General features: G+C 50.6%; 1 protein-coding gene across 3 annotated transcripts in view; it reads left to right on the top strand.

Moving 5' to 3' along the window:
* Positions 1 to 25,524, top strand: part of TACC2 (transforming, acidic coiled-coil containing protein 2) — a 278,122-nt gene that overhangs the window by 159,981 nt on the left and 92,617 nt on the right. The window contains exon 7 of one of the 3 annotated variants that reach the window (XM_011930240.1): positions 5,010 to 5,144. The exons of the other annotated variants lie outside the window; for them this stretch is intronic. Coding sequence (XP_011785630.1) covers positions 5,010 to 5,144 — 135 coding nt within the window. The remainder of the gene's footprint in view (positions 1 to 5,009; positions 5,145 to 25,524) is intronic. 3 annotated transcript variants of the gene reach the window in all.

Below are 25,524 nucleotides of genomic sequence, written 5' to 3'. Positions count from 1 at the left end.
TTTTTTTTTGTGCTTCTTGAGCTGCTTTATCTGTATAGGTAGATTTTGACTTTCTGAATAAATAATCTTGGATATCAAAGATCACTCTCCTTTTATCCCGTGTGTCTCAACCCCTGTAGCCTCCGTACACCAGGACTCATCCCCAGAGAGCTCAGGACATAAGCAAGTCTTGCCCCTGGGCCCGCAGAGCTGCTGGTGATGACCAGGCATGGGGATTTATAACTTCGACGATCCAAGCCAGACCAAAGCCAGACCAAAGCCAGACCAAAGCCTTGCCTATGGGTTTGGGATGGTGTTTATCACTTTTCCCTTGGTGAATATTTTCCTTCCAGCTTAAGTTTTGCTTGGGCCAAGTTTGAAAATAACGTCCCTCCTCTGAGCACGGGCTCACTCTCTGAAGGTAACGTAGATAGACATGTGCCGGGGAAGAACTGAGCAGCCAGTTCGGGGTTAACTGCGCAGGAGCCCGGCGCCGGCTGGAAATCTGCACATCAGCTCATTTGAAGCTGCTCGCGCTCTCACGTGACCTGGCTGGTGCTCGAACGCTGGTGGATCTCACCAGCGACCAGAAACGTCTGGACATGCCCTGCCTCGGAGCTTCCAGCCAATTCACAAGCACCTCTCAGCACCTTCTGATTTTGGCTTTGGGGCTTTTCAGTGGCTGCCTCTGAGAGATGCCTGTTCTATCTCCCATTGCTGAGTCTCATTTTATCAAGTCCCAGGCCTCCGTGGGACTGGCTGTTTAGCATTTGTATCAACCAAGCCTGGCTCTCCATACCCACAGTTTCACAGCCCTTTCCTTTCTGCACTTTGCATCTCACCTTCAGCATGACCTGAGTCAAGCCTTAACGCTTGCCCTATTATGTGATCATGTGCACTTGGGGATTCGGGAAGAAAAAAATCAAGAGGCCTGGGAGGAAGGGCTGTTGTGCTAAATGCCTTCCAGATGGTGATGTGAAATGGGAGATAAGATGCTGTCGCCCATCTGGCCAACAGGACTGCTGTGTTCAGCCTGCACCTTGGGAGCTGTTATCACCCTCCCGTGACAGCCTGGGCCACTCTGGTGTTTGTCCTTGCACAAGGGCTTAATTTGGCAACTCTAGCCGATCTCTGAAATGAAATTTGCTATCAGTTCAGTGAGGGATTTGCCCGGCAGGACTCAAAAGCCCTGAGCAGGGAATCAAAGGACAACAGCTGCTGACGGTGTCTCACTGCAGCCAGACCTGCAGGGCTGAATGCGAGCCCTGGAGCTGTGTGTGTGGCTGGAGACTGCAGCCGAACGGGCAGAGTGACCAGTTGTTGTTTGTGAGGACCTTAGCAAGGTGCTAACTCAGGGATAGCAAGCTCTTTGGCTCCATCGTCTCTGATCCATTGGTAGTGGTTCTCTAGGGGACTGTGTTGAGATGGATTCTGAGGTCCTGTCCAGCTGGGCTTAGCCGGAAAGAACGCCTTGATCGATAAGTCATGGCTGTCTGCTAAAAGCGTGGTGGTTCCTGTGCTGTCAGCTCTGTCCTAAACAAAAAGAAATAGCGGGTTGAATTTAAATCAACATATCCTTCCTCTTTCAAAAATATAAATACTCTAGGTGAATTTGAATTCAGCTTCTTTGTTATTCTAATAAAATTTGGAAAATGCTGATTAACCCCTTAAATGGAAAAAGGCATCCCAGACGTTTAGCCCCAGGCTCACTTCCCACCGGAGGAAGAGAGCAAGATAACTAGCAGGTGGAATGAGACCACAGAATGTGCAGACCCCATGTTGGTGCCCTGCTGTCTCTGGGCTGGGTTTGGCAGTTGTCTGGAAGGTTCTGCAAAGGCCTGGGATTGGTCCTGGGCATTTGTTCAGGGCCCGACTTCCTGAGAACAATGTCTTTAAGAGGAGTCACTGCTGGTCACGGGAGGCTTGAATGCAGGCGGAGCTGAGCGGGGTTGTTGGTGAGAAGCTGGCTGCCGGCTGCCGCTACCTGCTTGCTCAGTCTGCTTGAGCAACATTGCCTTCTGGCAGCTCAGGGGGAGTTCGAGGGACCTTGTTTAGGCTCCTGGAGGACCGGCTTCCGAATGCCGTGGAAAGTCAGGGAGGGCTTTCGTCAGTGGAAGGACCTGATCAGAACTTGAGTTGGGTCATTCTGGTGGCTGTGGGACCTTGGATCTGGGGACAAAATGGAAAGCAGGCACAGCAGGATAGCCCAGGAGTCCTGCTCAGAGAGGATGGATTCCAGAAGGAGAAGGAGGTGACTCAGCAGGAAGGGGTGATGAGGGGCATGGGAATGAGAGAACTGGAAGTCAGTGCCAGGACCTGGTGGGCTGATGGTGCCACTACCATGCTGGGAAAATTGGGGGAGGAGGAGGAAGGTCAGGAGGGAAGAGAAGTTCTGTTGGGCCCGGGAGGTGTCTGTGGGGGCCCATGTGTTAGCGCCTGGGCTTGGATGGTGAGTCACTGAGTGTTTCCTGGTGGGAGCCTGACCTCCTCGGCCCCTGGGTATGAGCCAACAGGCGGTGGAAGGAGGGGGGCGCCTTTCTTAAATGAGCGGTTGAGTCACACTTGTTTTGTGCCTTTGGCTAATGGGACCCAGCCAGTGCAGGAAGGGTGTGGCCATGGCAGTTGGGACCAACACAGGGAAGGGAGGAGGGAGCAGCCAGGTGGCCCCCCAGGAAGACGAGCAGCTGTGGGTGTTAAGGGGCAGGCAGGGGAGCTTGGCGAGTGAGCCTTGGTTGTGCTGCCCCAGGGTGTTCTCAGAGATGGGGCAGGTGTATGCCCGCAGAGTTGGCTTTGCTGTGATTAGCAGTGGGCCACATATCTAAGGTAGCATCTACCCCTCCCCTCTGCCACCATTTTCTAAGACAGAGATCCTTCCTTGCAGTTTGATAAACAATACCCTTACAGAACCACAAACAATTCCACCTTTCCTCAATTTGCATTAAACTAAGTAGAATCTTGGTGGGATGTGTGTGGTGGAGGGAGGAGCACAGCCGTGTAATTTCTTGAGAAAGCAAAGTTAGACTAGTAGTTTTGCATTCGTAAGTGGTCCATTATGAGTACACGTCAATTATGAGTACACGTGGGCCTCCAAAGTGCAAAATAGCTCTCGTAAGGAGCTTAAACGCCCCTGGTAGTTTGCATTATTCATTTTGAGTCATTCTTTTATGAAATAATTAATTTTAGTCACTGCCCAAATTGTTACAAATAATAGTTTGACAGAGGAGGCCAGTCACTCCATCTGTAAACCCACTTCGCTGTTTTGCTGGGTTTCCTCCAAGCACTTGTAATTTTTTGTTTCCCCATAGATTGGTCTGCTCTGGGCTTCCCTTGGTCGTTATTCCTTGGGCTCTGTTTTTCTCTGTTTGTGGGGCCCCAAGGGAGCAGGCAGCGTGGGTTCCAGCCCTGGCTCTGCTCCCACTCTTGGTTGCAGCCAGCTAGACACTTGGCGGCCCCCCCTCTGCCTGCTGTGGGCGGCCTGGCCCAGGGTTGGGATCCTATGTGGCCCCTGTCCTCATGGACCTCTGAGGCCAGGGCGGTGAGGGGCTGGGCAGAGCCTGCTGGACCTGCAGAATCTGCTAAGCGGTGACCAGACTTATGGGCAAGACTGTGTCGTGTGTCCAGTGTGTGGTGTGAGCGCCTGTGGCAGCTGCCCTCCAGACCAGGGTGCTGGCCTCTCAGGTGGACCTCGAGAAGATGGAGCGAGCAGACGTAGCAGCCCAGAAGCCCACGAAGCCTGGACTCCTGCAATCTGGGAGCTCCCTGCAGGTGTTTACCCCCAGAGGGAAGCAGTGATCCCTCACTGCAAGGGCTGTGATGCCACAAACCCCAGCTACCACCTCAGGCTGGGTTTCAGGCCCTCTGTGCTGAGTCCTCTATTCCGCCTGGCTACTCCAAGACACCTTCAGCCTGGCCAGTCCCACTGTGGACAGGAGCACAGATGGCTGGAGAGGCGGGGAGGGCACCAGCCTGAAAGCTGTTCCCAGGCTTTAGTCTGTGGAGGCCATTGCTAGCATTGCTTTTGGCCAGCGGGGAAAATCAGAACCTCTTCTGCACTGCGTGCCTAAGCCTTTTGGCTTTTGTGGGGAGTGGTCTCCAGTGCTACCCCCGGAGGCCCCTGCACACTGTGGTTCCCCAGTTGTCCAGCAGGGGGCACTCGTTCCCTGCCCGAGGGCCATACTCCGGTTCTGAAACTCATTCCTCCCCCCAGGACATGGGTGGCCCAACTGGTCCCGGGGCAGGTTCCCGAATTACCCCATCAGCCTTTTCCCCTGGATTTTTCTCAGCCTTGGGATTTGCGGGCAAAGCTCGGGGAATTTGTAAAGTTGTATTTTGGTTCTCACCTCATAGAGTTTTATTGCCTATCAAAAACGAATAGAAATCATCATAAAAAAAATCCTGTCCTCGGCCGGGCGCGTTGGTTCCGCCTGTAATCCCAGCACTTTGGGAGGCCAAGGCTGGTGGATCACGAGGTCAGGAGATCGAGACCATCCTGGCTAACACGGTGAACCCCGTCTCTACTAAAAATAAAAAAAATTAGCTGGGCGTTGTGGCGGGGGCCTGTAGTCCCAGCAACTCGTGAGGCTGAGGCAGGAGAATGGCGTGAACCCGGGAGGCAGAGCTTGCAGTGAGCCGAGATTGTGCCACTGCACTCCAGCCTGGGCGACAGAGCGAGACTCTGTCTCAAAAAAAAAAAAAACAAAAAACCCTCTCCTCTAAACAAAAATCAAACGAGAAAACTCACATAGCGTGTCCCGGACACCTGAGCTGCCTCTGTTAAAGAAACCCCGTTTTGCAGGAGCCTAAGAAGGGAGGAGCTTAAGGGCCTGGCCTGGGAGCCGCTTTGTTGCAGCCACAGGCCCTGCTGTGTAGAAGTGGAGGCCTGGGTGGGGAAGCTGGGGAGCCCTGTGCTGGGGCTTAAAGAGTCCATTCCATGTGTGGGCGGGTGGGTTGGGTGGGGTGACTGGGGCCTGATGAATGTACCATTAATGAGCCCAGCCCCATGTGGAATAATTCCCTCATTGTGTCCCCAGTATCTCCCCAGCTGCTGCCCGTGCGGGTCTTGCTCCCTCGGCTGCAGAACACACAACTTCGCCTTCTGCCCTAGCTGGTGAGGGAGTAGAAGCTTCTCCTCCCTCCTGCCCAGATCCGGCCAAGGACCTCAGCAGGTATCGTGCAAGCCCCTGTCCACAGCAGCTGCCCCTGGAGAGCAGGGGCTTGGTGGTCTCTGCCTCCTAGGTCTTGGGGTGAGCCGCATTTAGGACGGTAACAAGGCGGTGACCGTCTGGCCCTATGAGACCATGTCTTTCTGGCCCTTTGGGCCGTAGCCAATGTCAGGTTTACCCTTGCCCACCTGCTTCTCATGTCACGGTGGGAAGCATGGTGTGAGCGAGTGTGTTAGGGTTTTGCAGAGAAACAGAGCCAATAGGATGGATGGATAGATGGATGGATGATCTATATGTGTGTGTATTTATATGTGTATATATATGCAGAGAGAGGGATTTATTTTAAGGGATTGGCTCATGTGACTGTGGGAGCTAGCAAGTCTGAAATAATGCAGGGTAGGCTGGCAGGCTGGAGAGTAGGGAAGAGTTGATGTAGCAGAGCCTGAAGGCCATCTGCTGGCAGAATTCCCTTTTCCTTGGGGGAGGTCAGTCTTTTTCCTTTAAGGCCTTCAACTGATGGGATGAAGTCCACCCACATTATAGCAGGTAATCAGCTTGACTCAAAATCTACTGATTTAAATATTGATCTCATCTAAAAAATATCTCCACAGTGAAACTGAGACAGGTTGTATCAAATATCTGGGTTCAAAGGGCCAACCAAGTTGACACATAAAGTGAATGATTAGAGCAAGTCTTTGGAACTCCTGTTTCCATACAAGCAGTTGGTTTTGATTATAAATCATTAAAGCCTCCTAAAGAGCATTCTTGGACAATATTTTGTGGAAAACCAAATGCACCTGGGTGTGCTGAGAACGGCAGGCCTTGGTCCTCAGGGAGCTCCTGCTGGCTGGGAAGCATACAGTGCTGAAAGCTAATCCGTGGTAGAGGGCAAGAATATAAGGGTTGCCCAAAGCATAGACAACAGCTGCCAAACCAGAGTGTCCGAAAGTAGTAGAGAAATCAGAGGAAGGGAACATCGCCGCATGCAGATGATATTCTAGAATACTGGGTAATAGTAGGGGGGGGGCCTAGAGCTGGACCAGAGTCTGCTTACTGGATGATGCCACCCAGACCATTAAACTCTTCTCTGTCCTGTATCTCCTGGCATCTCCCTGCAGCTCTGTTGCTCCTGAGTCCCAGAGGGACTTTCCATCCTTCAGATTGTTATGCATTTGTTCCACCCCTTTTGGATCCACCACAGTGCCTGGTCTATACCATAATTCTTGGCCCAAGGACAAGGAAATGTATGGGAGGTCTGCTTTTCTGCTGATGAGATAGCACAAGCAGAGAGCAGGAACATCCCCAGGTGTTTGGGGAGACATCCTTGGTTTGCCTTGGACATAGTAGGTGCTCAACCAAAATGTGTTGGAGAAAGAAATACAATTACTCTTCTCAAATATTCTGCCCTTCAGTTTCTTATAAAGGTAAACATAAATCCACCATATGACCCAGCAATCTCCCGTTTAGATATTTACCTATGAACAATAAAAATATAAAAATATATGTCTACCTAAAAACTTATACGCATATAGTCTTCATAATTGCCCCAAATTTGAAACAACCCAGGTATCTATCCACTGGTGAAAGGATCAACAAATTGTGGTATGTCTGTGCCAAGGAATATTACCCATAAAGAGCAACAAGCTATTGATTCATGCAACTAAATTGATGAATTTCAATGCGTTAGGCTAAGTGAGAAAGGCTGGACTCAAAAGACTACATTCTACATGATTCAGTCTAGATGAGATTCTGGAAAAGGAAAAACAGTAAGGAATGGAAAACAGATCAGTGGGCACTGGGGGCTGGGATTTGTATTGACTATAAATGGGCATGAAGGGATCTTTGTGGGGGTGATGGGAATGTTCTGTAAACTTTGTGAAATTATATACCTAAAAAGAGTGAATTTTACTATTTTTTGGTATGTAAGTTATACCTCATTTTTTTAAAAAAGAACTTATCCAAGGGCTAGAGTAGATTTTTGATGAAATATAAAATAAACATTCCTGCCGGGCGCGGTGGCTCAAGCCTGTAATCCCAGCACTTTGGGAGGCCGAGACGGGTGGATCACGAGGTCAGGAGATCGAGACCATCCTGGTCTACACGGTGAAACCCCGTCTCTACTAAAAAAATACAAAAAAATAGCCGGGCGAGATGGCGGGCGCCTGTAGTCCCAGCTACTCGGGAGGCTGAGACAGGAGAATGGCGTAAACCCGGGAGGCGGAGCTTGCAGTGAGCCGAGATCGCGCCACTGCACTCCAGCCTGGGCGACAGAGCGAGACTCCGTCTCAAAAAAAAAATAAAATAAAATAAAATAAAATAAACATTCCAACTTCCAGACCTTTTAAGCTGATGCAGTCTTAGGGTCAGAGAGCATCTCTGGTGCCCATTTGCTCTCTCTTTTTCTTTCCAGAGGTCAGATGGGCTCACGGCTCTCAACCTGTCATAGAGGGCACACTGGGCGATCTCACCTTTAGCCTTGGAGCCCGCTGTGTGGGTTACTTCTGAATCTCATTCCTTTACACATCTGAGCATTCAGCAACATGAACTTGGGATTACCCTGGGCCAATCACCGTGCTAGGGACAGGACTCAGAGGTCTGGAAGACAGGCACCGTCCTGCCCTCGAGGAGCATCCAGTGCTGGAAGATAGACACGGAGCGATCAGTTACTGGGGAGAAGTGCAGCACCCTGGGTGGATGTGACGCACAACCTCACTGAGTCTGGGTAGCTGAGAATGGCTTCCCAGGGAAGCGACTGAGAGCTTAAGCTGTGTGGGTTTATGCGTGGGCTGGGCTGGGGGTTGCTGAAGATACTGGGAAGAGAATAGATATTGCTGGGGAGGAACAGTACGTGCATGGACCCTGAGGTCCATCTCAAAAAAAAAAAAAAGTTACTGATATATTGATACATCTTTCTTATAATAACTGAAGTCTATAGTTGCTATGGTTTGAGTATTGGTCACTTGCAAAACTCATGCTGAAACTTAACCCCCAATATGGCAGTATTGAGAGGTGAGGCCTTTAAGAGGTGATTGGCTTATATGGCTCTGCACTCATGAATGGGTTAATCCATTCATGAATTAATGGATTGCTGAGTTATCATGAGAGTGTGACTGGTGGCTTTATAAGAAGAGGAAAAAAGACCTGAGCTAGCGTACTCAGCCCCCTTGTTATAGGATGCCCTGAACCACCTCCATAGAGCCCCACTAGCAAGAAGGCCCTCACCAGATGCAGCCCCTTGACCTTTGACTTCTCAGACTCTACAACTGTAAGAAAACAACTACTTTTCTTTATAAGTTATCCAGTTTCAGGTATTGTGCTATAAGCAACAGAAAGTGGACTAAGACAATAGTTTATTCATGTTTTCTTAGTTTTTCCCTAATGTCCTTTTTCTGTTCCAGGATCCCATCCAGGACACCACATTTCCATTTTGTTTCTGTAGGTGCCTCTTGGCTGTGGCAGTTTCTTCTTAGACTTGCCTTGTTTTTGATGACCTTGAAAGTTTTGAGTTCTGGTCAGGTATTTAGTAAGATGCCCACTATTGGAATTTGTCTGATGCTTTTCTCATGATTGGACTGGGCCTGCGGATTTTGGGAGGAATAACAGAGATCAAGTGTCATTTTCATCACATCCTATCAAGGGTACATACCATCAAAATGACATATCACTGCTGAACATTGACCTCAGTTGCTTGACTGAGGTCATGTTTGTTGAGTGTCTCCACTGTAAAGTTACTTTTTTTTTTTTTTTCTGAGACAGAGTCTCACTCTGTCACCCGGGCAGGAGTGCAGTAGTGCGATCTTCATTCACTGCAACCTCCACCCCAGAGGCTCAAGCGATTCTCCTGCCTCAGCCGCCTGAGTAGCTGGGATTACAGGCTCCTGCCACCACGCCTGGCTAATGTTTGTATTTTTAGTGGAGTCAGGGTTTCACCATGTTGGCTAGGCTGGTCTCAAACTCCTGACCTCAAGTGATCCGCCCGCCTCGGCATCCCACAGTGCTGGGATTACAGGCGTGAGCCACTGCGCCCCACCAAATTCCTTTTTTCCTCCCCTTTCAGTGCTGTAGTCTGTGGAAGGAAGTCACTATGTGCACACTTAAAGGGTGGAGAGTTGCGCTCCTCCTCTGTTAGGGCAGAACATCCACAGAGTTATTTAGAGTTTTTCTGTGCAGGAGATTTGTCTCTTCTCCTTCATTTATTAATTGATTCAATCATGTATTTATATCTGCATGGACTCCTGGATATTCATTTTATTATTTGGGTTATAATTCAATACTACGTTATTTCATTGCTCCGATCGTAGCAGCTTTGGTCATGGGCTTCGTGGGCTTTCTTTTAAGAGCGTCCAGAAGCCCCAAGGCAGTACAGTGATATGATCGGATCTGCATTGTTAAAGACCTGGCTAGCTGCCTGCCAAGACAGGAGTGGTTTTAGGATTGAGGCTCGCATTTCCTGGGGCTCCCTAACAGCTGTGGTTCCATCACCTTCAGTGTAATCTCCACCTCGACTCTCTCCACAGCTGCTTTCAACCATGGGGCCATGGCCTGGATCCAGGGATCCAATAAACCGTGTTTTTTTCCCTTTGGATGAGATCCTGGAGGTTTTCAAAGCAAGTTTCAAAAATGTTAGCTTGAACATTTCATTTCACTGAAATGGAAGTCGTTATTCACCAAGCCTGAGCCAGAATTTTTTTTTTTTTTTTTAAGGCGGAGTTATAACTCGCTCTTGTAGCCCAGGCTGGAGTGCAGTGGCATGATCTCTTCTCACTGCAACTTCCACCAGCCGGGTTCAAGCAATTCTCCTGCCTCAGCCTGCTGAGTAGCTGGGATTATAGGCACCCACCACCACACCTGGCTAATTTTTGTATTTTTAGTAGAGACGGGGTTTCACCATGTTGGCCAGGCTGGTCTTGAACTCCTGACCTCAGGTGACCTGATTGCCTCAGCCTCCAAAACTGCTGGGATTGTAGGCGTGAGCCACCATGCCCAGCCCTGGGTCAGAATTTGAGGTCCTGGTTGGACTCTTGATTTGGAAATGCATCTTCCATGGGTTCCCGCCTCTAGCCGAGCATCTCCAGTGTGCCTTCTGGGTGTTATGCACAGGAGCTGCAGTGCCCACCACATCTGTGGCTTTGTCTTCTCTCCTTGGGCTTGGAGGGGAGCAGCGAGGCAGTGAGACCTGGTGGATTGACAAAGGAAGCCCAGGGCACATCTTATTACAGAATCCACAGATGCTCTGTTCTTGCGGACATGCTGGGTGACTTCCTGCTGCCTCTTCCTGCTTCTCACGGCTGCTGTGGAAACGATGACACAATCCCATATTTCCAGTGCAAATGGCTTTTCTCCAGGAGTTTTCACACTCCCCTCCCCCACTCTCATTGGTAATCATGAAGCCATAGGCCTTGGGGAAAACAGATGTGACTTAGGGAGAAAAGCGAAGTTCTGGGAAGGAGAGAGAGCTTCAAGTCTCTGCCTCCTAACCCTGCCTGGGAGGGAGACCATTGCTGCAGTGACCACGATTCTGATGGGCCTTCCTTCCCCCTCCAGTGTAGCCTGAGGCCTTGTGGGGTCAGCAGGTCACCCTGACTTTTCCAGAGCTATCAGCTCTTTGGAGAGCAGTACGAGGCTGAAGTCAGGCGAGGGGTCTGATGATTAGAATTTGCAGGAATACAAGTTGAAAGCCCTAACCTCACCAAGGCAGTCACAGCTGACCTCTGGGGGCTTGTGGCAAAGAGCCTGGTGTGTTGGACATGAGCTGAGTGGGTGTGGGTGTGAGCCCATGCAAGCATCATCTCTGTTCAGAGTTGGCCTCTCACTCCCTACTGCGGACAGCTGTCCCCTAGGAATTGGTGACTTGGAAACCTGGCCAAGGGCTGTCTGGATAGACCCGGGAGAAACGGGATGGGAGAAGCCGCTGAGCTTCTTGCAGGGAGGAAGCTGGATCCCTGGTGCTGGGCAGGAGGCCCAGCAGACACCCCTTGAGAAAATGCTGCCCTGAGCTGCAGCCTGTGTCGGCTGCGGCCTTGGCTCTTGAGGCTTTCCTGTGAGGTGCCCCCACACTCCCGGCACCACCCGCCCTGGGCAGCCTGCCCCAAATTGCTCCCTTCCCTCTGTCAACACTTCTCCAAGACCCGAGAGTTTTTCCTGCGCAGGAAGGGAAGGGCAGAAACCTCCCCATTCCCTCCACCCGAGTTAGAGAAGTGAGCCCTTTGGAAAACATGATGCATCTTCGCTCTGGAGCCAGTTCGCCAGCCCGCTTCCCGGCGCGGCACTTTGCCTTGTAGGCGGGGTGCGGATGAGCCTCTTGGCCCCACGAGGGAAAGGGGCTGGGTTGTTGGGCTGAGGGTCTCTAGGGATTAGATTCTGCGCTGACCAGACTGGGCTCTCGTGGCATCATTCCTTCGTTACGCAGGTCAAGTTTCCATTGTTCTTTTGCCTCTAAGGCCCACTGGGTCGGGGCAGACAGCATAACTACCCTGAGCCACGTCACCGGCCGGTGAGACGCGCGGGGGCATGGATGGTATCCCGGCGCCTGCTCAGTCTCCGTAATGTGAGCTGCAGCGGAGCGGGTGCCGGGCCGGCCGGCTGGCTTCAGCCTGAGGAGCAGGAGCAGAGGGCGTCAGTTAGACTGTGGCCTCCTCAGTCCCGTGGGCCCAGGTCTGCAGTTCTTTTCCTTCTTCTGGTAGGGGAGGGGAAGGAGAGCCGTCAGCAGCGGGGCTCCTTGGCCCTACTCTGGGGGCATAGCTGGGAGAAGCTGCAAAACTTCAGCTTGTGACGCCATCTGGGCTGCAGTCCCACGGCCCCTAGAGCAGCTGGGAAGGGGATCCCGCCCCGAAGTGGGGCTCAGGGAGGAACATATGGGCAGGAGTCTGAGCGCGCGGCTGGACACGCTCAGCACAGCACTGCTGGGTGGAAGTTTCCAAGGCAGTGTGGGGTCCCTTCTCGCCCTGAATAGGGGCAGCTGAGGCCAGGAGCCCACCCTCCTTCCCCAGCACGGCTGCCCAGGGACGGCCTTCGGCTGCCACTTGATGGTTTAGGTGCTTGCACTCCAGGAGGCTGCGTTCCTTCCAAGCCAAATGCGTATTCTCGAGCCCTCAGACCCAGTGGAGGTGCAGAAAGAGGGGTGACCAGGAGACGGCCGGTCACAGAGTGCCCCAAAGGAGGTAGAGAAATAGACCCCCAAACCAAGGGAGGCAGGGCCCAGGGAGGTGGGGTGGGATGGGATATGGTACGATCGTGTGTGGCTCGGGACCCCACCTTGCCAGAGTGCCGCCCCGTGTTGATGAGTCAGTTTCTTTAATACTTGGCTGGCAGGAGAAGGACCTGCTGAGCCCTGGAGTCTAGGTGGAGTCATGCAGTATTCCTCAGTCCTCTCTTCTGCTTTGTTTGCGTTTTTTTGATCCTGCCAGCCAGCCTCTCAGTAGATACATCCCGGTTGATTCTGTGCCACCGACTATTCAGAATGTGGAGCAGGGGAAGGAGCATGAAGTTGGAAAGACATGCCTATTTACCAGCTGTGTGATGTGGCGTAAGTTACTTGACTACTCTGAGCCTTGGTTTACCCATCTTTAAGATGGGGCTAGTGGTACCCACCTCTTGGGGGTTGTTGTGAGTAGTAAATATACATGAAGAATGTAGCTCCGTGTTTGACAAGTAGGAGGCATTGAATTCACATTCCCCCTGCTCCAACTCCCAGCAGTGATGGGGAAGAGGAAGCAGACAGAGACAGCTGTTCTGGAAACAGAAAAATACAACATGATAAACTTAACATAATACAACATGATAAACTCTCCAATAGAGCTGAGAACAAAAGACCTCAAGAGAAGGGAGCACCTGACTCTGCCTGGAGAAGTTGGGAAGGCTTCCCAGAGGAGGCAGCATCACCACTGAGTTTTGCAACATGACTAGGTGTTTGCTGAGAGTAAAGAAGGGCAAAAGTGCTTCAGGGAAGAGGAACCAAATGTGCCAAAGCTTGGGGTGTGGCGAGGCCCGGCAGATTCAGGCAACAGGTCAGGGAGGAACTGAAGGGACTGAAGGGAGGTGCAGCAGTCTTGGACAGAGCAGCAGGGTGAGCGGCCAAGGTAGCCATAGTCCTCAGATTTAGAGGGGCTGCAGCTGGACTGGGGAGTTTGCTGGTGCCCAAGAAGTGCAAAGAAACATGTCTTCTCTTTTCAAGCAGGGGAGAGTCAGGATGGAATTTAGTTTGGGGAAATACCTCTGGTGGTGAGGAGGAGGGTGGGTGCAGGAGAGGTCAGAGGGCCTTGTGGAAATTGTTACTGTGCTCCAGGTGGGAGGCAGTGGTGGCCTGAACTAAAGCAGTGGCCGTGGGGATGGAGGGGACCTGGGTCTGTCTTTGTGCCTTGCATTCATCCAGTCACCAACATTGATTGAGCATTTGCTCTGTGCAAGGTTGAAGGCAGGTGCTGGGGATACAGTGGTGACCCTGCAACGTGGGCCACACTCTGTCTGAGGGTGACACTGCAGAGATGGCTGCTCCCAGGCTGCGCTGTGGCTGGGCAGGGGCTCGGTGGGACAAGTTGCCCAGGGCCTCGGGCTTGGCACCAGCATTTCCTCCCCTTACTGCCCAAGGCTGGGGCCCAGGGCGAGGGGTCTAATTCTCCATGTGGTTCCACCAAACATGGAGACCTTGGAATATTCTCCTGGGCTAAGAGGCAAAGGATGGTGGCTCTTTGGGGATGATTTGCCCACCTTGTGCCCCACCTTGGTGTCCCTGCCCCCATCTCTGTCTAAATACCATCTCACTGAGCATCATTTCCTGGCTTTGCAGAAAGAATTACAGGGTCCTGCCTGCCTTTCTTGGGTTTAGATAATGGGGCTGAAAGCTGATGAACAAAATCAGAATGATTTCTTAAAGAGGGATGGAAGATCAAACAACAACAACAAAAAGAAATAAGCAAACAAAAATGAAAGGGGAAGTCTTCCAGGTTGGAGGACCTGCAGCCTGGCCAGCGTGGCTTTGCTGAAACCACAGGGAGAAGCTTAACATTGTGGCCAGTAACACACGTCCTAACCCCATGTGTGTCCATGATTGACATGGAACGTCCCTTACGTGGTGGGCTGCAGTGATACTCTGTTCCATTCCATTCCATAAACGTGTGTTGACATGGCCGACTTGATGATATGATTCCCTGGTGCATTGTCCCTGCTTCATTTCCAAGAGGAGGCAGCTTGTCCCGAGGTTGGCACGTGGTACCTGCAGTGCCTCTGCCAACACAGCCTGAGACATCTGTCCAGACTGACGTAGTTGGGGAAGTGGGCTGAGCCATCCTGCATCCTCACTCCCTGTGGCCAGAACGCTGACTGTTGCAGCGCCGTTTGGCAGGACTCAGGGTGGGAGCTGGGACCTTGTGGAGAAAGGATAGAGAGCAACATAATAGGCTCTGGCTGGGATTGGGTTTCAGGTTCTCCCTGGAGCATCACAGAGTGGCTGTAGTTTTCTTACTTCCTTTTTGTGATGACATCTGGTGTTTATTGAGTACTTTCTATGTACCAGGCACCGAGAGCCATGCTTTTGATATATATTTATTTATTTATTTATTTATTTATTTTTTGAGATGGAGTCTCACTTGCTCTGTCTCCCAGGCTGGAGTGCAGTGGTGTGATCTCTGCTCACTGCAGCCTCTGCCTCCCAGGTTCAGGCGATTCTTCTGCCTCAGCATCTTGAGTAGGTGGGATTACAGGTGTAGGTCACCACGCCTGGCTCAGTTTTGTATTTTTAGTAAAGACAGAGTTTCGGCCGGGTGCGGTGGCTCAAGCCTGTAATCCCAGCACTTTAGGAGGCCGAGATGGGCGGATCACGAGGTCAGGAGATCGAGACCATCCTGGCTAACATGGTGAAACCCCGTCTCTACTAAAAAATACAAAAAACTAGCCGGTGGCGGGCGCCTGTAGTCCCAGCTACTCCGGAGGCTGAGGCAGGAGAATGGCATAAACCCGGGAGGCGGAGCTTGCAGTGAGCTGAGATCTGGCCACTGCACTCCAGCCCAGGCGACAGAGCGAGACTCCGTCTCAAAAAAAAAAAAAAAAAAAAGACAGAGTTTCACCATGTTGGCCTAGCTCGTCTCAAACTCCTGACATCAGGTGGTCCTCCCACCTCCCAAAGTGCTGGGATTACAGGCATGAGCCATAGCGCCTGGCCCGATACATATTTCATCTCATTTAATGTGCGTAACAGCCCTGTCAGGGAGATATTCTTACTGTGCCCGTTTTATAGATGGGAGAGCTGAAGCCCAGCAAAGTCAGACACTGGCCGAGGTCCCAAGCTATGAGGCCAAAGCTGTGGCAGGAACCATTTGGGTTGGGTCCTCTCATATCTGTGGACTCCTCCAGGGAGCTTTCCAGCCTCTAACTCCTCTGCCTGATTGAAGACCTCGGGCTTGGGGTCTCAGAGATGCTGTGAGAGTCAGTGAAGCAGGGACACCAGGTCTTCCTTGGGCCAACGTGATTTCTTGTTTTTCCACAAAACAGCCACAGCAGCAGCCACAGCTAAACATGTATTGAGCACTTGTTGTATGCCTGGCACTGCAATACCTCAGGCTTTTTCACATGTTATCTCATTTAAACCTTGCAACCTCCATGTCATGGAAGAGGAACTGTTATTATTTTCATTGCACAGATGAGAAAACGGAAGCACAGAGGCCTAATAACTTCTCAGGGTCAGCTTAAGGATGCCAGTGAGTGGAAAAATGTCCCTTGCTTTCTATTCATCTTTTTGACTTAAGTGTCTGAGGAAGAAAGTTTAATTCAAACCTTATTGCCGAGCACCCAACCTGTCTTCCTCCCCCTGGCCCCCCAATCACAAAAACAAACAAGATCTGCCGCTAGGGAGATTGTTGAGGTCAGGGAGACGGGGGAACTGGCTCTGGGCTCTGCATGTGGTACCTGGGGTCTCTTTGCAGCCCTGGAAGGGCTCATCCTAGGGAGGACCTCCTTGAGTTGCCTTCAGCCCTGGCCTCAGCTGGAAACAGTTTGGATGTTTGCCTTTCTCCTCTGTGTCTGCAAGTACAGTTCTGTCTACCCATTTCTCCATTCATACCCCCATAGTTATTGAGGGCTTCCAAGGGCCTGATGCCGGGCCAGGCTCCCTCTTAGAGCCAAACTTGCGGCTGCTAGAACAAAGGAGCCGTCACATACTGGGGCATGGGTGTGTGTATAAAGTGGGTTTAAGATCATAGGCACAGGTAGGTTCCAAGGCAGGCAATCACTGCACAGGGGAAATGCTTATGCGAAGTAGCAACCCTTCATGTCTTCCTGGTGTAATAGTTTAAAGAGATGCAGAAAAATATGTAAATATGCCATGCATTTATTTTTTGCCAGACTGATGCCTAATAGCCTCTGCACGCTGTTAGGAAACCTTGTCATGCCTGTGTCCTGCTCTCCCTCACAACAGTTCCTCAGCTCAGCAAAGATCAAGCAGGAATTTGGTCAGTCTATTGTCACAGGAGGATTTTCTTCCCATGTACACATCAACTGCTAAAGATGTGAGAATTTAGGAAAAACAATCTCTTATCTTCAGACACAATTATATATTAATTGCAGCTGGCCACAGTTAGGCCAGGATGTAGAGGGAATTAGACCGACAGGGCCTCTCAGATGGTTATGGAAAAAGGGAAATATTTTTAGGGCTTGCTAACACACATGCAGGCGCACACACACCCACCCACGCGGACACGCTCATTCACTTACTCTGCCCACGGACTTTATGCTATCAATAGATGCTCATGGATGCTATTTCTGTCCTGGCTTTCTGGATTTCTGTTCCTTCATGGAGACTTGAGTCAGCAGTTCTGATCCTCAGCGCCTGGTTTTTGCTGCCTGGCTCACAAGTAGGGCAGCCCTGTGCCAGATTCTGTCTCGATTGCTGCCGGCAGGCGTGGGAAGAAATTTACCCCAGATGCTGCAAATTCACCCCAGGGCAGTCACAGGTAGCCGCTGTCTCTGCTCAAAATGAGGGAAGGACGGAGAGGCGTGGAGGTTCTGCGTTTGCTTTCTGTACTTTCATCTTGGAAGCATCTCCACCACTGGGCCACTGAGGGGAGCCCCTCCCACCACAGAGGCACAGATCCGCCCTTCCCAACCTGCTTCTCCAGTCTGGACTCAGAAACCAGCTTTGCTGTTGATTTTGGCAGCTGGGAGACCCCATCTCTGTTTACACCCAAATATTTTCCTTAAAAGATCTTTTATTCCTAGTACAAAGTAGCCTCTAAAACCAGTGACTTTAAACTGTAGAGGAACTCAGTGGATTAACACATCAACATTCAAACCAAATGCAATATTAAGCCTCTTTAAACAAGAACCAAAGTATTTTTGTGGTGCTTACTGAATTTTCTGTTCTTCCTGGAAATAGTCCTGAGAAGAAAGATGTATAACACTGGTTATGTTTTTGATCCTGGACAGATGCAGTCACCTGGCTTAGGTGAGAGCGTTGGCTCTATCTTCTCAGGTTTAGAATGGAACTGGGCTTTATTTCGAAGTAGCAGCCTGAACTTCAGAGGTTGAGATTTTATTTGGCCACGTGTCTGCTGTGGGCCACCCTCTTGATTTTTGCCTGTGATCTTAAACCCAGTTTATAAAGGTAGTTACAGGAAGGACATCTGGGTTTTCTGAAGGAAACTGTTAACTGAGAAAGGCCACTTAAAATGAGTCCACTTAATAAATCAAAAGTTTTATGGTAATAGTGGGAAAAACTTTTTTTTTGTTTTGTTTTTGAGACGGAGTCTCAGTCTGTCGCCCAGGCTGGAGTACGTGGTGCAGTCTCGGCTCACTGCAAGCTCCGCCTCCTGGGTTCACGCCATTCTCCTGCCTCAGCCTCCCGAGTAGCTGGGACTACAGACGCCCGCCACCACGCCTGACTAATTTTTTGTATTTTTAGTAGAGACAGGGTTTCACCATGTTAGCCAGGATGGTCTTGATCTCCTGACCTCGTGATCCACCCACCTTGGCCTCCCAAAGTGCTGGGATTACAGGCGTGAGCCACCGTGCCCGTCCAGTAGTGCGAAAAACGTTTTTAAGACTTCACTCTGAAAAGAAATGAAAAATTATGAAAATGATTGTATTTTATATTTAACAAAATGTAGATTTTAATGGTAACCACATGTTAATGCTTAGAATGAACAAAGGATTTGGGCAGATGTTTATTTATTTATTTATTTATTGCCAGATTTTCAATGCTGCATATTCTTCACTTCACACCTGACTTCAGCTTAAGCAACAGGGTCACTCTTTCATAAACAGTTCTGAGGGCTTCTCTTGGTTCTTTCATCTTCACGTTCTCTCTTTGAAGCCACCTTCTGTCCTCATCCTGGCTGAGTTTCTCTTCTTCAGTTGCTCACAGGTCTGACTGTGCCAGCTGCCCTTTCTTATAGCTTTGGGGTAGGTTTTGAGCAATTCTCTGGTGTCACTTTAATTGACTCCATGACATCCTCCTCCTTCTTCCAGGTTTGCAGTTTTGCTTTCTGGTTGTTGGCACTGTATATTTGCTCCTTCAATCAGCAAGAGATTGCCAAAGACTAGACTTGTGAGGACATGACTGGGTGCAGTGTCTCACGTCTGTAGTCCCAGCACTTTGGGAGGAGAAGGTGGGTGGATCACTTGAGCCCAGGAGTTCGAGACCAGCTTGGGCAACATAGTGAGACCACATCTCTAAAATTAGCCAGGCATGGTGGCACATGCCTGTGGTCCCAGCTACTCAGGAGACTAAGGCGGGAGGATCGCTTGAGCCCAGGAGGTCGAGGCTGCAGTGAGCTGAGATTGTGCCATCACACTCCAGCCTGGGTGACAGAGTGAGACCCTGTCTCGAATAAAATACAGTAAAATAGACTTGTGAAGACAGGAGGAGCATGTGAGGGAGGATCAAGTCTATAAATGGTTACTTTGTTGATGACGTTGTCCTAAGGCTGCCCTTTGTGTTCTCTTATGTAACCTTGTTAGCATGGAAACTTGAGTGGTGGGGACCCTTAGCATAGGATGGGGGGACTAGAAACGCATCCTGGGAACTTTGTAGTTTTTGGATTTTGTTGATTGCCAGGAGAGCTGAGGAGCCCCTGCCGTGCTTGCTGACATACCTATATGGAAGAATATTGTATTGGTGGGAGGATATTGTTGAAGGCATCAGCCACCATATACGTACAGTCGCCTGGTGAAGGGCTTATGGGAGAATGCGTGTTCAGAAAGTCACAACAGAAGCTGCTCATCTGTGGGAAGGTCTTTTTTTTTGCTTTTTTAACCTGTCGGATTTTGTGAATCATGTGACTGGTCATAGTTGTTGCCCTTTTTGCTTTGGCTGTTGGGAAACTTAGAGCCAGACTCGTACCCCACTCCTGCAGGAGCTTACGTCAGTACTTCCAAGCTCGCCCCAGTCCCTCTGGCTTTTACCCACCTTTTCTTCCTATATTTTCTTTGTTCTCTTGAATTGTGAGCTTGAATCCTTTTTGACATTAGGTAGGGTATATTCTCTTAAAAGCTACCTCACGAGTGTCTCCTACGATTTCCATCTCCAAAGAATGGAAATATCAAGCCAGCAATGGTATGTTTAAGAAAAAGAGGGCTGAATTAATTTGGTAAAGAAAGGAAGATTTTGAGAACCTTATTCAGTCTTTTTGAACATGGTATTTGTGTTACTGATTTTTTTTTTTTCATATGTGATGAGAATTCTTAATGCTAACAACTTTTGTATAGCCCTGAGATTTTGGGGACTGGCCTCCCTCCCTCCTTCCCTCTTTTCTTCCTTCCTTCCTATAGATATCAAAGATTACAAATATATTCTGAATTCTTAATTTAAAAATAAAAGTGAATCTCAACTGGCTGCGAGATTACAGGTGGCTCACACTTGCAATCCCAGCACTTTGGGAGGCCGAGGCGGGCGGATCACTTGAGGCCAGGAGTTCAAGACCAGCCTGGGCAACATGGCAAAACCCCATCTCTACTAAAAAATATAAAAATTAGCCGGGTGTGGTGGCATGCACCTGTTGTCCCAGTTACTCTGAAGGCTGAGGCAGGAGAATTTTTTGAACCTAGAAGGCCGAGGTTGCAGTGAGCTGAGATTGTGCCACTGTACTCCAGCCTGAGTGACGGAGCAAGACTCTGTCTCAAGAAAAACCGAAAAAACAAAAGTGAGTCTCATTTCTCTTTACTGTCTTCTTTTCTAGCACATTTGGGTTACCTCCCTGGGTCTAATAGTACAATTCCCAGTCCTCTGCCTCTGTCATAACTGAATTGACAGAGTTTTTCCCCTGAAGACTCGCCTGGAGAGCTGTGAAGAACTCTGAACGGTCCCAGGTGTAAATATGGTGAAGGTAGTAGAAAGAGGTGCCGTAAATAGATCAGCCCTTTGCAAGGAGAGAACAAGAGAACCTTCTGGAAAAGATGGGGCTTCACTGAAGCTTGTGCTTAAGCCCAAGAAACCACTCAGACTCCCAAAGGTGAGCATGTGAGATTTCGTGCTGGCCTGTAAGAGGTTAACAGAATATCTGTACCGCTGCAAATAAACGAACGCAACCATCTTCTGCCTTTTCTCTATTCATCATAAGACAGAGTTTTGCCAGGACCTTCTCCCCGTCCTCTGAGGTCTCGGGCAGCATGTGTTTATGGGCTCTGGCTGTGTTTGGGGCACCCTGCATGGCTGGAGAGCAGAGACACAAGACACAGACACACCTGAGACTCTAACAAGGCAAGAAAGCACCAAGGCATCAATGTGCAGGCAGCCGAGGGAATGGGAAGAAAAGTCTGGGGGCTGGCAGGGAGCAGACCCCTCCGGGGAGTTGGGAGAGCTGGGATGTGATTTTCTGGAGGAACTGAGAGAGATGGAGAAGTTGAGGAGGGGGCAGCTCCTCAGCAGTGAGGCCACGGTGAGGACCTGGCCATGCTCCAATGCCGAATCAAAGCCAGGAGGTTGAATGGGGACTTTTTTTGCAAGGCAGTGGACAAGCTTTGGAACAAGACTGAGTGATGTGGAAGTGTGTCCCCAAAGCCCAGGAAAGAGCGTCCATCCCGGGACCGTGACACCCGGGTAGAGAAAGCCCGGCACCGCGCCATTCTTGCCTGAGCCCAGGCTGGCTCTGTCCCTGCTCACAGGTACCCTGCTCATGTTGATGTGTGGGTGCTGCATTCAGGCCACACAGCTTCCCAGCTCTTCGAATGTTCGGCAAGGCAGTGAGCGTGCCTAGCTCAGTGCAGGGCTCAGGCGTTCAGGCACTGCTGGGTGCAGAGTTGTGTGACGTGGGGCTGGATGCGCGGGGCCTCAGGTGGAGTAGCAACACTCTCAGAGACAGCCCAGAGCCGGTCTCAAGCTTGGTTCCCCGAAGAGAAGTTGCTGGGGTTTTGTCCAGCCTCCCTCCACTCCCCACCATGGTGTAGTGGGTGGTGGTGAAGACCCAAGGCTTGGAGGAGCCCCTTTCTCCATCTGTGTTTACATTCTTAGCTCCTCCAGAAGGGTTTCTCTGTGATCTGACCTACTTTCCTGAGTGTGTGGGCTCGGGCTAATTAGCAGCTCGGGGTCCACTGGTAGTGTTTGGAGAGTCTCGCTGCTATGGCAACTGGAGACTCCCTGAGGCCAGAGGCAAAGGTAGAGCCACTCAATGTTTGTTTTTCTTGGGGTATCAGAGGGGTCTCAAACTACTCGCAGTTTCTGACCATGGCTCAGTCCCTTGAACCTCTGTGGGACTGAAGAGGCTGCATTACATGGTTTATCTTTTGGCTACAGGGATTTGTCAGGTTTGCTGCTCTTTCTGGTAGGTGTCACTAAGTAATGTGAGAATAAGCTGGTTTCCACTTATAGGCCAGGCACACAATAGGTGCATTAATATATGTTGAACTGCTTTTTAGAAATGATGGATGCATTCCTTGATTTATCCAGGTTTCTAGGGTGTCTTTGGGGACATCAGTAGGAAGGTTTGCAGTGGAGCCTGTCTAAGCAGGCTCTGACCTTCGGGGGTCTAGAATATGTGGACTGTGGTCTAAAGGCCCCCAGGGGCTGTTTGAGTTCAGGGTCTCATTAGGGCCATGCTTAGGAGTGGTGGGGTTCCCTGGGTGGCTTCAACAGAATACACTGATTTCTTCCAGTTCTGTAGGCTGGATGTCTGAGATCAGGGTACCAGCATGGTTGGGTTCCTGATGAAGGCTCTCTTCCTGGCTTGCAGATGGCCACCTTCTTGCCTCACACAGCAGAGAAGGAGGGTTGGGGGGGGGGGTCTTGTGTCTCTTTCTCTTTTTATACAGGTATAATCTCATCTTGAGGGTACCCTTATGATGTAATCTAATTCTGATTACCTCCCAAAAGCCTCACCTCCAAATACCATCCCCCTTGGGATTAGGGCCTCAACACATGAATCTGGGAGGGAGGCACAAGCATTCGGTCCATAGCACAGCCCTTTCCCTCTCTGCTCATTCTCCCTCATTTTCTTCAGCTTTACATTTTCTGTAGGCCGAGTTACTAGATCACCAGCTTTGTTTTAAATTGTTTGCAAAGTCAGCATCAAAACGTCTTCAATGAGGGTCTGAGAGACTCTTCCATAAATAATTTACACAAACTAATCACACATGGGTTTTAGTTGCATCGACTGTAACGGTGCCCATATTCTATTTGTTTCTCTCCTGGTTTTTGTTTTTTTTGAGTCAGGGGCTTGCTCTGTCACCCAGGCTGGAGTGCAGTGGCACGATCATTGCTGAGTGTGTGTGCTCGGGCTGATTACCAGTTCGGGGTCCATTGGTAGCCTCGACTTACTGGGCTCAAGTACATCAGTCTCCTGAGTAGCTGGGACCACAGTTACACACCACCACACCCAGCTAATTTTGTTTATTTTTTGTAGAGACAGGGTCTCACTATGTTGCCCAGGCGGGTCTTGAACTCCTGGGCTCATGCAATCCTCCCACCTCGGCCTCCCCAAGTGCTGGGATTACAGACGTGAGCCACGGTGCCCAGCCCCCCTCCTGGTTCTTGATTGTGTTTCTGACAACAGTGAGATGCTGTTGTCCCGCTAAGTAATGTACCCTGTCACTATGTCATAGCTTTTCAGTTGTTGGGATTCTACATAAAAGCACTTCACTTTAATGCTGCCTTAATTTCCTTTATGGTACTATACTTGGGGGAAATTGTTTTCTTATAAAGAAGAATCTTGGTCCTGGGCATTCATAGATGGTATTTAATTTACTTTTTCCAATGTCCTTGCAAAATAGATGCTTTTCCTCTTTTGTCAGCCGAGGAAATAAGGTTCAGTATGGTTAAGTTGGCTCAGGCCACAGAGCTAACGAGGGAGAAGTCAGGATTTGAACTCCAGTCTCATTTCAAACCCTATCTTGTTATTGCAGCAGAACCTCTACCTACTAAGGGTAAGGACATTTAGATGGCTTTGTGCTTTTGGACATCATCTGAAAAATGTTTTTAAAAGTTGGCAGATGAGTTCTAATTGTGGTTCCTCATTTTTTCCTCATGTATTTTCTGAGTACCAGGCTTGGCTGAAGGCCAGTCCCTAGGTGCCCAGGGAAAGGGCCACTTTCCTCAGAACAGTACCAGCCCAGGTTAGAGCTTACCAATGTTTCAGCTCCGCATGGTAAGCTTCTGTGGGCCCTCACCTGCATATGGAGCCCAAGAGGTCTGTTTTCTGACAGCAAAACAACCCCCAGGGTGCTGAGAATGATGACAGGATGAACAGGTTGCAGGATCCTTGCCACCAAGTGACACCCAATGCTGACAATGAGTGACGGCTTCCCCGGGAGGTGCTTTCCAGAGCACGCCTCATCACGCCACCCCTGACAGCTACCTTCCCTGCAAGATTGACATAATCATTAGCTATTTTCATATAAATGCGAAAGTAAACCTTCTCAGTGTTTCCTGGAAATTTCATGTTGTTACATCCCACAGAATGATGTTGCTCCTCTGGCATTCTGTTTGACACTGATACTGAATAGGAGCAGTGGAAAGTCAGTCCCCGTGAAGCTCTGCAACTACCGTGACCTCGAGTGTCGGTATCAAAAGAGCCCATCCAAACGTCCTTGGCCACGTCGCTAGAAAACAGTGTATTGGAGGCAATTTTAAAATGCTTTGAACAATTTTGTTTTTATTTTCTTTTGCTTTTGGCCACAGTTGAGATACCTTTAAGGCTCACCGCCCTATGGGTGAAGAAAAGCTGGGAAAATGTGGAAGAGTCTTCCACTTACCCATCAGAGGTTCCATTTGAATTCAGTTGTGAGTCTGGGCTGGGAGCGCAGGAAGCGGTTGTGTTGAATGTACAGCATGAGGGGGACGGTGGGGTTCCCAGGTGTGCCCCAAACCTCCTGTACCTATACAGAGATGATGAACTCTTTCTCCAGCAGCCTTCAGTGAGGTGGCTCAGGATCTCAAGCCTTGCGGGTTTCCCAGCCAGCCACAGGCCAGGGACGGGGATTTGGGGATTTGGCTGCTGGTGGGTGACATGCTGCCAGCCACAGAATGGCGCTGGGCACTGGGAGCTTGGTGACGGGGTGTCACGGACATTCCTCCAGGCCCAGCCCCTGTTTAGAATCACAGAGCTGAGCCGATGCATGTCACGGAAAACTGCCTTTGCCCTGTACACGCATGCTGCATTAGGGGCCTGCCTTGGGCGGCTCAGCTGGCCAGGCGTCTGCTTGTTTAGGGTGAGCCTTTGCACAGGGCTTGGCTTTGTGGAACTCATTTGGTGGCCAAAGATGGTGTTGCAGCCCCAGCCCGCTCGCAGGCCCAGTACCTTCTGCTCCCTAGCTTGCCCCAAGCCCTGCAGACTATGCGGTGCAAAGGTCCCTGGAGGCCAGGCCCGGGCTGGCTGTGAGGGGAGAGCCAGGCCCTGCAGCTCTCCCTGGCACAGACCTCAGCTGCCTCCAGGGCCCAGGGCCTGAAGGAGGCAGAAGCCGGCGGTGGAAAAGGGCGCACGTCTCTCCCAGCGTCGCTCCCGCGGCCCGTTGCAGCCTGTTTACCTGTTCCTCCAACCGTCCCCCTGGTCCTGGGCCGGGACAGACCATTTCCTCCTTCCTGGAGGGATGAGCCAGCAGGGCTGAGCCCCCCACTCTCGGTGGTCAGCCCACCCGACCACCACGCCCCTCCTTTCTGGGGCCCCAGCTCCCGGGCCGCGGCTCGTTTGCATTTCAAAGCTGCACAATGCGGGCGGTCCCGGCGAGGCGGGAGGGGCTGGGGCAGAGGGAGGGTCTTCGCCTCCCCACCCCCAGCCCCGTTTCCGGAGCCCGCGATGGAGCTTTGTGAAGATGCAGGCGTTGGGGCTGCTCGGTGATGATGACATCATCGTGTCACACACAGGAGCCGGCTGCCGGGGGGTTTAAGAGAAGAGCCTTTCGGACCACACCGGCGTTCACGCTCACACCCGCACGCCCCGGGCAGAGCCGCGCACGCCGGCCACACTCG

This window comes from Colobus angolensis, unplaced genomic scaffold (assembly GCF_000951035.1).
Source record: "Colobus angolensis palliatus isolate OR3802 unplaced genomic scaffold, Cang.pa_1.0 Scaffold85, whole genome shotgun sequence".
In the NCBI taxonomy this organism is placed as follows: Eukaryota; Metazoa; Chordata; class Mammalia; order Primates; family Cercopithecidae; genus Colobus; species Colobus angolensis.
Note: the sequence above shows the minus strand (reverse complement) of the source record. Positions and strands in the feature narration are given on the sequence as shown.